We start from the raw sequence: 15,843 nt of genomic DNA, 5'->3' as shown, positions 1-15,843 counted from the left end.
ATATTTACATAAAGAGCCTATGACAAAAATCATAAATTGCCTTTTAAAATATATCAATTACAATAAAAATATGCATGTCATTCAACCCAACAATTCCATTTTTAGATATTTACCCTATAAAAATACTCAAAGGAGCAAGGATATGCATAGGATAATGACTGATATAGCGCTATTTGTAGTGGCAAAACATTGGGGACAACTTCTGTAATAGTGGTTAAAGTATTTTTACGTAAATGACACAAGCATTTGCTCTAGGGACTAGGATACAGCCTTAAAGAGTATGACACAGCTCTCCGTGTGCTGACATGCAAAAATGCCCATGAGAAATATCCATATTTGTAAGTATAACAGAAAAGAACCTGCAGAGATGGAGGTCAAACTCTTAGCTATGGGTGGAGGATGAACTGTGGGTGTTCACACTCACTTTTTAACTTATATCCTCTTATTTTGTTGGATTTTCTTAAATAAAATATATGCATTGCTTTGTGAGCTTAAAAAAAAACAATAAACATTATTGTTCAGAGGGAAAATAATGTTTTTCATCTGGCATCCTAAGAAAAGCATCAGAATCACTTTGATGTTTTTCTAGAAGAGATTGATTGAAAAATCTCATTCTGAAACCACTTTCGTTTGAAGATCAGAATTACAAACTACAGAATCCTGAGTGCTATACTGTGTCCCAAACACCACTGCACTGCCTGAGTTGATTCTGAAAGCCCTGGGGTAGGTCTGTATCACCACTGTGGTCTCTAGTACTGATCTTGACTGCAGGTTTCCCTGGTGTATCCTGGAAAGCATCTACATTTGTTTGGTCCCACACACTCACCAAACTTGCATCCAGGTTCACACATAGCTGTCGAAAGAAAAGGTATTTTGACAATTAAAGAATAGGAGCCAATAGGTATATGAGAAGATGTTCAACATGGCTAATGATCAGAAAAAGGCAAATCAAAACTACAATGAGATATCATCTCACATCAGGCAGAATGGCCATCTTCAAAAAGTCTACAAATAATAAATGCTGGAAAGAGTATATAGGAAAGGGAGCCCTCCTACACTGTGGGTGGGAATGTAAATTGGTGCAGCCACTAGAGAGAACAGTATGGAAGTTCCTCAAAAAAGTTAAAATAGCGTTGCAATCCCACTATTGGGCATTTATCTGAACAAAAGTTTAATTTGGAAAGATACATACATGCACTATCAACAATGGCCAAGACATGGAAATAACCAAAATATCCACTGAAAGGTAAAAGGTGAAAAAGACATGATACATATATACAATGGAGTATTACTCAGTCATGAAAAAGAATAAAATAATACCATTTGCAATAACATGGATGGACCTAGAGAGATTATCATACTAATTAAAGTAAGTCAGGAAGAGAAAGACAAACACCTTATGATACCACTTACATGTGGAATCTGAGATATGAGACATATAAACTTATCTGCAAAACAGAAATGGACTCACACACATAGACAACAGACTTGTGGTAGCCAGTGGTAAGGGAGGATGAGAGAGGGCAGGACTGGGCGTTTGGGAGTAGCAGCTGAAAGCTAGTATATATAGGATGAATAAACAACAAGGTCCTACAGTACAGCACAGGGAACTATATTCAGTATTCTGTGATAAACCATAATAGAAAAGAATATTAAAAAGGAATACAAATATATATATAACTGAATCACTTTGTTGTGGAGCAGAAATCAACACAACATTGTAAGTCAACTATATTTCAATAAACAAATTAAAAAGAACAGTCAGCCCAGTGAAATGCACATGTGTTAAACTTAGCCACATTCTAAGTGGCAGAGAAATCCCTGGTGACATACAATACAGAGGGTGATCTGCTTCCTCTCCAGTTTATTTTCACGTTGAAAATACTGAGTAGTGCTTCCCTTCTGAACTACATCAGTTCAGTTCAGTACAGTTCAGTTGCTCAGTCGTGTCTGACTCTTTGCGACCCCATGAATCACAGCACGCCAGGCCTCCCTGTCCATCACCAGCCCCCAGAGTTCACTCAGACTCATGTCCATCGAGTCAGTGATGCCATCCAGCCATCTCATCCTCTGTCGTCCCCTTCTCCTCCTGCCCCCAATCCCTCCCAGCATCAGAGTCTTTTCCAATGAGTCAACTCTTCGCATGAGGTGGCCAAAGTACTGGAGTTTCAGCTTTAGCATCATTCCTTCCAAAGAAATCCCAGGGCTGATTACCTTCTGAATGGACTGGCTGGATCTCCTTGCAGTCCAAGGGACTCTCAAGAGTCTTCTCCAACACCACAGTTCAAAAGCATCAATACTTCGGCACTCAGCCTTACTCACAGTCCAACTCTCACATACATACATGACCACAGAAAAATCATACCCTTGACTAGATGGACCTTCATTGGCAAAGTAATGTCTCTGCTTTTCAATATGCTATCTAGGTTGGTCATAACTTTCCTTCCAAGGAGTAAGCGTCTTTTAATTTCATGGCTGCAGTCACCATCTGTAGTGATTTTGGAGCCCCCAAAAATAAAGCCTGACACTGTTTCCACTGTTTCCCCATCTATTTCCCATGAAGTGATGGGACCGGATGCCATGATCTTCTTTTTCTGAATGTTGAGCTTTAAGCCAACATTTTCACTCTCCACTTTCACTTTCATCAAGAGTCTTTTTAGTTCCTCTTCACTTTCTGCCATAAGGGTGGTGTCATCTGCATATCTGAGGTTATTGATATTTCTCCCGGCAATCTTGATTCCAGCTTGTGCTTCTTCCAGTCCAGCATTTCTCATGATGTACTCTGCATATAGGTTAAATAAGCAGGGTGACAATATACAGCCTTGACGTACTCCTTTTCCTACTTGGAACCAGTCTGTTGTTCCATGTCCAGTTCTAACTGTTGCTTCCTGACCTGCATATAGGTTCCTCAAGAGGCAGGTCAGGTGGTCTGGTATTCCCCTCTCCTTCAGTATTTTCCACAGTTTATTGTGATCCACATAGTCAAAGGCTTTGGCATAGTCAATAAAGCAGAAATAGATGTTTTTCTGGAACTCTCTTGCTTTTTCCATGATCCAGCAGATGTTGGCAATTTGATCTCTGGTTCCTCTGCCTTTTCTAAAACCAGCTGGAACATCTGGAAGTTCACAGTTCACGTATTGCTGAACCCAGGCTTGGAGAATTTTGAGCATTATTTACTAGCGTGTGAGATGAGTGCAATTGTGCGGTAGTTTAAGCATGCTTTGGCATTGCCTTTCTTTGCGATTGGAATGAAAACTGATCTTTCCCAGTCCTGTGACCACTGCTGAGTTCTCCAAATTTGCTGGCATATTGAGTGCAGCACTTTCACAGCATCATCTTTCAGGATTTGGAATAGCTCAACTGGAATTCCATCACCTCCACTAGCTTTGTTCGTAGTGATGCTTTCTAAGGTCCACTTGACTTCACATTGCAGGATGTCTGGCTCTAGGTGAGTGATCACACCATCTTGATTATCTTGGTCGTGAAGATCTTTTTTGTACAGTTCTTCTGTGTATTCTTGCCACCTCTTAATATCTTCTGCTTCTGTTAAGTCCATACCATTTCTGTCCTTTATCGAGCCCATCTTTGCATGAAATGTTCCTTTGGTATCTCTAGTTTTGTGGAAGAGATCTCTAGTCATTCCCATTCTGTTGTTTTCCTCTATTTCTTTGCATTGATTACCGAGGAAGGCTTTCTTATCTCTTCTTGATATTCTTTGGAACTCTGCATTCAGATGCTTATGTCTTTCCTTTTCTCCTTTGCTTTTTGCTTCTCTTCTTTTCACAGCTATTTGTAAGGCCTCCCCAGAGAGCCATTTTGCTTTTCTGCATTTCTTTTCCACAGGGATGGTCTTGATCCCTGTCTCTACAATGTCACGAACCTCATTCCATAGTTCATCAGGCACTCTATCAGATCTAGTCCCTTAAATCTATTTCTCACTTCCACTGTATAATCATAAGGGATTTGATTTAGGTCATACCTGAATGGTCTAGTGGTTTTCCCTACTTTCTTCAGTTTAAGCCTGAATTTGGCAATAAGGAGTTCATGGTCTGAGCCACAGTCAGCTCCTGGTCTTGTCTTTGCTGACTGTATAGAGCTTCTCCATCTTTGGCTGCAAAGAATATAATCAATCTGATTTCGGTCTTGACCTGGTGATGTCCATGTATACAGTCTTCTCTTGTGTTTTCGAAGAGGGTGTTTATTATGACCAGTGTATTTTCTTGGCACAACTCTATTAGTCTTTTCCCTGCTTCATTCCGTATTCCAAGGCCAAATTTGCCTGTTACTCCAGGTGTTTCTTGACTTCCTACTTTTGCATTCCAGTCCCCTATAATGAAAAGGACATCTTTTTTGGGTGTTAGTTCTAAAAGGTCTTGTAGTTCTTCATAGATCCGTTCAATTTCAGCTTCTTCAGTGTTACTAGTTGGGGCATAGACTTGCATTACTGTAATATTGAATGGTTTGTCTTGGAAATGAACAGAGATCATTCTGTCATTTTTGAGATTGCATCCAAGTACTGCATTTTTGACTCTTTTGTTGACCATGATGGCTACTCCATTTCTTCTGAGGGATTCCTGCCCGCAGTAGTAGACATAATGGTCATCTGAGTTAAATTCACCCATTCCAGTCCATTTCAGTTCGCTGATTCCTAGAATGTCGACATTCACTCTTGCCATCTCTTGTTTGATCACTTCCAATTTGCCTTGATTCATGGACCTGACATTCCAGGTTCCTATGCAATATTGCTCTTTACAGCATTGGACCTTGCTTCTATCACCAGTCACATCCACAGCTGGGTATTGTTTTTGCTTTGGCTCCATCCCTTCATTCTTGCTGGAGTTATTTCTCCACTGATCTCCAGTAGCATATTGGGCACCTACTGACCTGGGGAGTTTCTCTTTCAGTATCCTATCATTTTGCCTTTTCATACTGTTCATGGGGTTCTCAAGGCAAGAATACTGAAGTGGTTTGCCATTCCCTTCTCCAGTGGACCACATTCGGTCAGATCTCTCCACCATGACCAGCCCGTCTTGGGTTGCCCCACGGGCATGGCTTAGTTTAACTGAGTTAGACAAGGCTGTGGTCCTAGTGTGATTAGATTGACTAGTTTTCTGTGAGTATGGTTTCATTTTGTCTGCTCTCTGATGTCCTCCTGCAACACCTACCGTCTTACTTGGGTTTCTCTTACCTTGGACGTGGGGTATCTCTTCTCAGCTGCTCACCGGCCCCCATCTCCTCACCCCCTTCACCCCACAAGAACAATTTGACCATAACTTTGCCTAGCACTGCCACACCTCCAGTGGCATTCAAAGAAAAAAAAGCCTCCTACATCACAATTAGCCAGTTTTCTATGTAAATACAAAAGATTTAACAAATGGAATATGATTTGTGAGCTGGAAGAAACTCCATAGTTATACTGGGCCAAGGTCCTTATCCCCCTTTCTACTGTTTTTTTTTTTTTTCCTCTTCTGTATTATTTCCCCATTTCTCTCTTCAATGATCAAAATTTTTACATTCTGTGCGTTATCAGCCAAAATGAACAAAGCACAGGTTGGAGGCAGGGAGACGCTGCCTCTGGTCCCGAGGATGGGAACCACAAGCATGATGGTGATGGCGATAGTATTGGTCATGGAGGCATGCCAAAGGCAGGATTTGGTTTTCTGTTTTATCCACTTCTGTATCCAGACACCTGACACAAACTAGGAACTCAATAAATATTTGTTGGATGACTGAAGTGGCAGGAGAAACAAGGATGGGATGGGTAACAGATTGGATTAGGCAAGAAAGCGTAGTCAAAGATGGTGGAAAGTTTGAGTCTGGCTCATAAGGAGGAGACAGGGAGAAACTGCTGTGGATAGGAAGAAAGGAAAATGGGAGAGCCCAAAGACATGAATGGGAATGAGAGAAAAAGCAATGAATGAAAGATAAACTAGGCAGGTAGGGAATCATGGACTCTCACATTTTCTGGATCTACTAGGAGTCCCAGAAACAGCCAGCATATGAAAGGATCACTCAGCAATTGCCAGAAATGCTTGCTTACTTCTCTGCACATTGATTCTCTGGCTCATAGAAGGTCCACCCCTAGGCAAGCCTGTTCCTAAAGACTCCAGCATGTTCCCATTTGACACACCCCTACCTTTGCTAAGGTCACCATTCATCTCCCAGCTACCTGGACTCAAAATCTCAGCTGTCTCTATTTTTTCTTGTTCCCCAAACAATCACTCAGAGTATCCTACCCCTCTATCCCTGTTTCTACCACCAATTTCCTCGATTTTGGTTTGGGCAAAAAAATGTGTTTGGGTTTCTCTACAGTCGCTTACAGAGAAACCCAAACACACTTTTTTGCCCAAGCCAATATTTATCCAACTGCTGGGAATCACTTTGCCCATAGATGTCCGGGAGATTTGTCACATGCCTCTCTCTCTTCACTTTCCTCACATCAGTCTGTGACCAGGGCTTGGCTGACACACGGGTCTAGCAGCCTAGCCCCTGGTTTCTGGGCAGGAGAAATGCTGTGGTGCAATTAACACTCCAGAGCTCCCTGTGGAATCAGGATGAAGCCAAACTTCTCTTCTCTTGAAGCCACATCCTTGCCTATCTTCTTCCCCAGCTCCCTCACTCCCTTACTGATTTCTTCTAAGTGTCTCTCAACAGGATATTTGTGCAAGAATCAACTTCTCAGTTACCGTTCCTAAAATACCGATGTCCGATGTGACATTAAAGGGATATTCCAGAAGTATACCTCTGATTATGCCATGCATTGCCTCAGTTCAGTTCAGTTCAGTGGCTCAGTCGTGGTCGACTCTGCGACTCCATGGACTGCAGCACACCAGGCTTCCCTGTCCATAACCAACTCCCGGAGCTTACTCAAACTCATGTCCATCGAGTCGGTGATGCCATCCAACCATCTCATCCTCTGTCAGGTCTTTGCATCAGGTGGCCAAAGTATTGGAGTTTCAGCTTCATTGTCAGTCCTTCCAATGAATATTCAGGACGGATTTCATTGCCTAGAAGTCATCAAATAATCTCTGTTGGGTCCTGAATCCAGGACAGGGGTCATAACCATGATCTGGCCTTGGCCTTTTTTTGGTCTTACTCTGTTCCCTGAACCCAGGCAACGATGAGGTCAAACCAGACTGCCTGCTCTTCTCTGAGCTACTCTGCACTTTTTATTGCTTCTCTATTGTTACCCCACCTGCGGCACCCCTCCCCGCCACTCCAATGGTTAATATCCTAACAATCCTTCAAGGACTACCTTGTAGGGCCCCTCCTTCCAGAAGCTTGTACAGATTTCTCCAGCCACACGTGAACTTCTGCTCATCTCTGAGAACTCCACAGAACTCTGGCAGGCTTCTCCCACGAAACTGATATCTGCATCTTATTCAAGAACGAGCCAGATATTTCGCTTCTATGTTTGACTTCTATCTACTATCTGATGCTAAGTGCTTTCAGAACAGGGATATAAATGCTCACCTGTTTCTCCACCTGCATGTAATAGTGTGAACATGTTAGACCCTGAAATAGTTTTGAATGACAAACAGTAAGTGCAGAACTTTGGACAGGGAAACATTTCAAGGCTTGAAGTAGATGGTAAGTGAGAGAAGGTAGGGGAAAACACGCTTCCCACCAAAGTTCTTCTACTTTTGGAGGCAAACGAGATAGAATTGGATTTCCAGGGTCTATTTTGTTACGGTTATGTTCTTGGAGATGCAGCTTTAACTCTAAATGTTAGAAAAATAAACCTTTTTTTTAAGCCCCCAAACCTCTGATTGCTCCCTGGAAAGTTATTTTCAATGTAGTCCAGACAGGAAAGCCCAGGATAAATGCCAAAGAGAAGAGAGGAGAAGTGGTGAATGTTAATACCCTTGCTGTTTGGAGGTCAGCACTCCAGAAAGACATTTTTGATTTACAGTAGCATTGGATCTGTGATGGGAACAGCCAATCTATGGCATAGGGAAATTCCATTTATGTCTAAAATGGCCTGAGATTTAAGTGTGCTTTAGATAAAGGAAGCTCTCTTGTTTAATTTCCCTGCAAACTCAAACTCCTCCATCTTTCTGGAGTGTTTATCCACTCTTTCTGGCTCTTTCTCCCATATCTCACTAAGTGATCCATATCTGAAGGCTAACGATATTGAGTGAAGCAGACCCTGCCCTGGGAACAGATTTAAGCAGGGCAGAGACTGAGATCTAGAAAGCTCTGGCATAGAGACAGGGCCTCTGAAGGACTGAGGGCTGATCAGTCAATGGAGGTGAAGGCCAGGGCAGACTGCACCCTCACAGGCTGGAGCCTGGCTCTGCCTGTTCAGGCAAGATGGCATGCATTCCTATCTCATCACCATGCACCCCACGGCTTAGAAATCAGAGGCCTGGTGATCAGGGACTAAGCAGCCTGTTACCTGGTGCTTCGAGGAGGGTATGACTTTACCATCAAGAAGGACCATGCCCATTGGATGTAATATGATACAGATCATAGATACAAAAATCATTGCCATTTACTGTGTCAACATTTGACAGGGGCAGAGGGTGGGCTGACCATCTCTTCGGCTTGCCAAACACGCAGTGGGAGTGGTGTGTTGGAATGCCCTTTAGCATCTGGCTTTCAATTGTTTTCAGGCCTCTGGTATGAATATTGGCCACAAAAGTGGTGAGAATGTGATTGGCGTGTGCACCATGGTCAGACTGCTCTGATCTAATTATAGAATAGCCCCTCCAGAAAAGCAAAGCTCACCCTCATTTATACACCAGAGACATGCAAGTTTTATGGCCGGAGGTCCTGAGGTTCGTGTGACTTTAAGAGAGATTCCAAATAAGACATCCTGTGTGGTTTTTGACCCTTTCCACCTGACTGACTTCAAAGAAAAATGTATCATGTTGTGTTTAGAAGGAGAAAAAAGCAACATGGAACCCCCTCATCACCTGCTGCTTAAACGGGCAGAAGTCTGCAAGGGAGGAAATGGAGTCTGAGCAAGCTTATCTACCTTGCCCAAGGTCACCCACGGCAGTCTGGTTCTCAAGACAGTGCCCTTGATCATGACCCACCTGACCAGTGTGAGTACCACCCTTTTCAACCGACAAAGTCTCAGGGGAATGTTCTAACTTTCTTTTGCTAGGCAGGCAGTGATGACCTTCAAACATTTCTTCTACTATTTTCACACTCTTGTCATCTCCTCATAAGGAAACTGCAACAGTGCAGGGTTTTACATAATATCAAACATGTGGGGGTATTCCCTGGTGGCTCAGACAGTAAAGCGTCTGCCCGCAATGCGGGAGGCCCGGGTTTGATCCCTGGGTCGGGAAGATCCCCTGGAGAAGGAAATGGCAACCCACTCCAGCACCCTGGCCTAGAAAATTCCATGGATGGAGGAGCCTGGTGGGCTACAGTCCATGGGGTTGCAAAGACTCTGAAACAACTGAGCGACTTCACTAAACACGTGGGAGTGAGATCAACGTCCTCCAATGTTTCATGGATTTCAGACATGATCAAGTTCTGCCTGCAGCTACAGTCTGCCCAGATTATTTTTTGAACCAGCTAAATCAAGGAGGAGGAGGTTGGGGCAGGGAAAAGGCAGAAAAAAGAATGTAGACTTATTATTCTGAAAAATCACTAACACTCTTGGGCTTTATAGTTTATAATCCAATATGATCCTTATCAGTGCCTAAAGTACTGCATGCACATGTCTGTTCATCCCACTTAACAGATTAAGGATTCAGGTTCTATACCACCTACTAGATATACAAGGCCCTGAGACCAGATTCCTGCCCTGAAAGTATGTACCCCTGGTTAGTCAGCTATGAAGAATACAGATTTGATTCTTTTACACTGCGGCTGTCAATTATTATAGAAATTTACATGAAAAACAATGCAACACAAAACTCTGTGCTCATCCCTAGCCTCCCCAACTCTTTTGAAACTGTCAGAGGCCTCTCTCGGAGCTCCTAACACTGGTCTGAGAAATGATGTCAAAAGCAATTTATGGAAACCTAGTTTGAAATGTACACAGCAGAACCATGCATACATATGCATGCATCCCTTGAAACCATCTAGAAATAGGCACGATGAACTTGGAAAATGTGGGTAACTAAACTACAAAGTAAATGGCTAGCCTTCTTGTTTGTGACCAAAGCCTACTGATTTGGTGATTCACAATTAAAAAGTGGAATTCATTAGAAGTCGGTTGGAAAAATTATAATTAGAATGAGGTATTTCTTGACCTGTTTTTGCCTAACTCAGTTTCTCTAGGTTAAAACAAAAACAGCCATACTGACTAAGAGAACAGCAGAAAGAATTGATGAAACAGGGCTCCTAAAACAAACACATCATATCAAGGGTGATGGTGTCAGCCATATTTTGAATGGGAAGAGATCTCACAAGCACTTAGACGTTGGGTGTCAGTTAGGACTGTGTCCCTGCTCTGGGAAAGCCACTGGCAACCTGGTGACAGTTATGGTGTCACAGAGAAAAACTGCAGGACCCAGGCCAACCACCTGAGCACTGGGTGGTCTGAGTTTTTACAAAAGTACCTTCACAGACTCCCTTGCTGCTCCTTCTCGAGCCATAGCAGCAGGCCAGTATGGTTCCATAGGGACAGACACCAGGCTGGAGCGACGATGCCGACAACTCGTGATCCCTTGGACTGTGGATAAAGAGCCACATGTTAGAACTGAGAAAACAGGAAGCACCACAGAGACTCTGCCCTGCTACTCTGTGGACAGGAAACATGACAGTTACCTGGTCCATTGCCACAAACCTGCTGGAAGTGCTAGATCGGACTCTGAAAACCTGAATTTCAGATTGCCAGCCTCTGCTATCATGCCTTGCCAGCCTTCACCAATAATTGTGCTAAGTCACTTCAGGCATGTTCCACTCTTTGCGACCCCATGGACTGTAGCCCACCAGGCTCCTCTGTCCATAGGATTCTCCAGGGAAGAATACTGGTGTAGGTTGCCATGCCCTTCTCCAGGTCCCCAATATTTAGCATCAGCCATTTCCTTCTTCCCCAGGGTTAAAAGAATTGGAGTTACATGGGACTTCCCTGGGGGTTCAGTGGATAAGAATCCACCTGCCAGTGCAGGCGACACAGGTTTAATCCCTGGTCCGAGAGGTTCTACATGCCGTAGGGCAATTAAGCCCATGTGCTACAGTTAGTGAGCCCCTTCTCTGCAACAAGAGAAGCCAGAGCAATGAGAAGGCCATGCACCACCACTGGAGAATAGCCCTCACTCTCTGCAACTAGGGAAAAGCCCACACAGCAACGAAGACCCAGTGCAGCCATTAAATACAGAAATAAACAGAACTGGGTTACATATAATCTACAAAACTAGGACACATGAAAGTGGCCCAAATCGTCTGCTTCTGAACCATGGAGGGGGCCAGTTTTCAGATCTGCTTTGTCCAGACACACTGGCTCCCCAGGTCTGTGTCCCGCTCAGTGCCTTGTGTGCTCACATGACTCCCTGGCCCCCGTGGCTTTGTCCCAGACAAGAGCACTGCCCTTCTGCCCCACTGGCCACCTGGGGGCCACCGAACACACTGGAATCTTGATACACTGCTGCTGCTAATTCGCTTCAGTTGTGTCCGACTCTGTGTGACCCCATAGACGGCAGCCCACCAGGCTCCCCCGTCCCTGGGATTCTCCAGGCAAGAACACTCGAGTGGGTTGCCATTTCCTTCTCCAATGCATGAAAGTGAAAAAATAAAGTGAAGTCGCTCAATCGTGTCCAACTCCTAGTGACCCCGTGGACTGCAGCCCATCAGGCCCCTCCATCAATGGGATTTTCCAGGCAAGAGTACTGGAGTGAGGTGCCATCGCCTAGAGACAGTCAAAGCTGGAAAGACGCTATAGAGAGCCTTCATGCAAGCCGTCTCCTGTTACAGATGAGGCAGCTCCAGCCCGAAGGAGCAGTCACAACCCAGCAGAGCCCTGTCAGCGGTTCCAGCCCAGGGCGCCCTCCTCACTCCTGGAAACACAATTCACTCAACTCTTCATCTGTAGAGCAGAGGTTGGCAGATGTTTTCCATAAAGGGGCAGATGGTAAATAGTTTAGGCTCTGTGGGCCACGGGGTCTTTGTCCCAGTGCAAAAGCAGCTGCAAGCAACAGTAGATAGATGGGCATGGCCATGTTCAGTACATATTTATGGACACTGAAACATTTGAATTTCATAAGCTTTCCACATGTCATGCAATAATATTCCTTTTTGGTTTAGTTTTAACCGTTTTTAAAGTAAAAGCCATTCTAAGCTCAAGAGCCACATAGAAACAGAGGGCCACCTAGCCTCGGCCTGAGGGCTGCAGTTTGCTAACCTTGACCTAGATGCCAGAAAGAGTGGGCCCCAACCCCAAGTGCCAAGGCGGTAGCTCCCTGTGCATTCCACGATTGGACAGGGTTACCAGCAGATTCTGGAAGAAAAAGCTTCAGTTGTATGTTTGGTGGATGGCTGGGGTTGTTTCCTCTTGCATAGTAAATACATGATAAAATGCATGCCTATTAAACCCCTGGGCACGTCAACAGACAAGGAATGTACATTTGACCATGCGCTTGCTGCAGCTGTTACCACCAATTCCAGGACACGCCTAACAGCCCTTAGTCCCAATTCTCCCCTCCCTCCATTCCCTGCCAACCACAGATTTACATTCTCTCTCTAGATTTGCCTATTCCGGACATTTCACAGAAGTGCAATCATATCTTCTATGATCTGTTTGTGTCTGACCTTTTTCATTTAGCAGGTTTTCAAGGTTTACTTATCTTGTGGCACATAAGAGTAGTTCTTATTTACTGATGCATAATATTCTATTGTATGAATAGACCACATTTATTCGTTTTTCAGTTGATGGACATTTTGAATGTCTTTACCTTTTGGCTCAAAAAAAAAGGGCGGTGGTGAGGAGATACCACTTGTCCAAGGTAAGGAGCAATGGCTGCGCTTTGCTGGAGCAGCCGTGAAGAGATACCCCACGCCCAAGGTAAGAGAAACCCAAGTAAGATGGTAGGTGTTGCAAGAGGGCATCAGAGGGCAAACACACTGAAACCATACTCACAGAAAACTAGTCAATCTAATCACACTAGGACCACAGCCTTGTCTGACTCAATTAAACTAAGCCATGCCCGTGGGGCAACACAATACGGGCAGGTCATGGTGGAGAGATCTGACAGAATGTGGTCCACTGGAGAAGGGAATGGCAAACCACTTCAGTATTCTTGCCTTGAGAACCCCATGAACAGTATGAAAAGGCAAAATGATAGGATACTGAAAGAGAAACTCCCCAGGTCAGTAGGTGCCCAATATGCTACTGGAGATCAGTGGAGAAATAACTCCAGCAAGAATGAAGGGATGGAGCCAAAGCAAAACAATACCCAGCTGTGGATGTGACTGGTGATAGAAGCAAGGTCCAATGCTGTAAAGAGCAATATTGCATAGGAACCTGGAATGTCAGGTCCATGAATCAAGGCAAATTGAAGTGGTCACACAAGAGATGGCAAGAGTGAATGTCGACATTCTAGGAATCAGCGAACTCAAATGGACTGGAATGGGTGAATTTAACTCAGATGGCCATTTTTTCTACTACTGCGGGCAGGAATCCCTCAGAAGAAATGGAGTGGCCATCATGGTCAACAAAAGAGTCCGAAATGCAGTACTTGGATGCAATCTCAAAGACGACAGAATGATCTCTGTTCGTTTCGGAGGCAAACCATTCAATATCACAGTAATGAAAGTCTATGCCTCAACCAGTAACACTGAAGAAGCTGAAGTTGAACGGTTCTATGAAGAACTACAAGACCTTTTAGAACTAACACCCAAAAAAGATGTCCTTTTCATTATAGGGGACTGGAATGCAAAAGTAGGAAGTCAAGAAACACCTGGAGTAACAGGCAAATTTGGCCTTGGAATACGGAATGAAGCAGGGAAAAGACTAATAGAGTTGTGCCAAGAAAATACACTGGTCATAATAAACACCCTCTTCGAAAACACAAGAGAAGACTGTATACATGGACATCACCAGAAGGTCAAGACCGAAATCAGATTGATTATATTCTTTGCAGCCAAAGATGGAGAAGCTCTATACAGTCAGCAAAAACAAGACCAGGAGCTGACTGTGGCTCAGACCATGAACTCCTTATTGCCAAATTCAGGCTTAAACTGAAGAAAGTAGGGAAAACCACTAGACCATTCAGGTATGACCTAAATCAAATCCCTTATGATTATACAGTGGAAGTGAGAAATAGATTTAAGGGACTAGATCTGATAGATAGAGTGCCTGATGAACTATGGAATGAGGTTCGTGACATTGTACAGGAGACAGGGATCAAGACTATTCCCATAGAAAAGAAATGCAAAAAAGCAAAATGGCTGTCTAGGGAGGCCTTACAAATAGCTGTGAAAAGAAGAGAAGTGAAAAGCAAAGAAGACAAGGAAAGATATAAGCATCTGAATGCAGAGTTCCAAAGAATATCAAGAAAAGATAAGAAAGCCTTCTCCAGCGATCAATGCAAAGAAATAGAGGAAAACAACAGAATAGGAAAGACTAGAGATCTCTTCAAGAAAATCAGAGATACCAAAGGAACATTTCATGCAAAGATGTGCTCGATAAAGGACAGAAATGGTATGGACCTAACAGAAGCAGAAGATATTAAGAAGAGATGGCAAGAATACACAGAAGAACTGTACAAAAAAGATCATCACGACCCAGATAATCAAGATGGTGTGATCACTGACCTAGAGCCAGACATCCTGGAATGTGAAGTCAAGTGGGCCTTAGAAACCATCACTACAAACAAAGCTAGTGGAGGTGATGGAATTCCAGTGGAGCTATTCCAAATCCTGAAAGATGATGCTGTGAAAGTGCTGCACTCAATAGGCCAGCAAATTTGGAAAACTCAGCAGTGGCCACAGGACTGGAAAAGGTCAGTTTTCATTCCAATCCTAAAGAAAGGCAATGCCAAAGAATGCTCAAACTACCACACAATTGAACTCATCTCACAAGCTAGTAAAGTAATGCTCAAAATTCTCCAAGCCAGGCTTCAGCAATATGTGAACCATGAACTTCCTGATGTTCAAGCTGGTTTTAGAAAATGCAGAGGAACCAGAGATCAAATTGCCAACATCCGCTGGATAAGAGAAAAAGCAAGAGAGTTCCAGAAAAACATCTATGTCTGCTTTCTTGACTATGCCAAAGCCTTTGACTATTTGGATCACAATAAACTGTGGAAAATTCTTCAAGAAATTGGAATTCCAGACCACCTGAACTGCCTCTTGAGAAATCTGTATGCAGGTCAGGAAGCAACAGTTAGAACTGGACATGGAACAACAGACTGGTTCCAAATAGGAAAAGGAGTTCGTCAAGGCTGTATATTTTCACCCTGTTTATTTAACTTATATGCAGAATACATCACGAGAAACACTGGACTGGAAGAAACACAAGCTGGAATCAAGATTGCTGGGAGAAATATCAATAACCCTAGATATGCAGATGACACCACCCTTATGGCAGAAAGTGAAGAGGAACTCAAAAGCCTCTTGATGAAAGTAAAGTGGAGAGTGAAAATGTTGGCTTAAAGCTCAACATTCAGAAAACGAAGATCATGGCATCTGGTCCCACCACTTCATGGGAAATAGATGGGGAAACAGTGGAAACAGTGTCAGACTTTATTTTTCTGGGCTCCAAAATCACTACAGATAGTGACTGCAGCCATGAAATTGAAAGACGCTTACTCCTTGGAAGGAAAGTTATGACCAACCTAGATAGCATATTCAAAAGCAGAGACGTTACTTTGCCAACAAAGGTCCGTCTAGTCAAGGCTATGGTTTTTCCTGTGGTCATGTATGGATGTGAGAGTTGGACTG

At 43.6% G+C, this 15,843-nt stretch overlaps 2 protein-coding genes across 4 annotated transcripts in view; both read right to left on the bottom strand.

Annotated features, from left to right (window-relative positions):
- Positions 1-10,814, bottom strand: part of LOC123465419 (epidermal growth factor-like protein 6) — a 38,955-nt gene extending 28,141 nt beyond the window's left edge. The window contains 3 exon segments of the mRNA XM_045164481.1: positions 763-853; positions 10,524-10,636; positions 10,732-10,814. Of these exon segments, the coding sequence (XP_045020416.1) occupies positions 763-853; positions 10,524-10,636; positions 10,732-10,814 (287 nt within the window).
- The window catches only part of MID1 (midline 1), a 789,406-nt gene that overhangs the window by 444,376 nt on the left and 329,187 nt on the right, over positions 1-15,843 (bottom strand). The window lies entirely within an intron of this gene.

The sequence above is a fragment of the Bubalus bubalis genome, chromosome X (assembly GCF_019923935.1).
Source record: "Bubalus bubalis isolate 160015118507 breed Murrah chromosome X, NDDB_SH_1, whole genome shotgun sequence".
NCBI classification, from domain to species: domain Eukaryota; kingdom Metazoa; phylum Chordata; class Mammalia; order Artiodactyla; family Bovidae; genus Bubalus; species Bubalus bubalis.
This window is presented reverse-complemented; position numbering and strand designations above follow the sequence as displayed.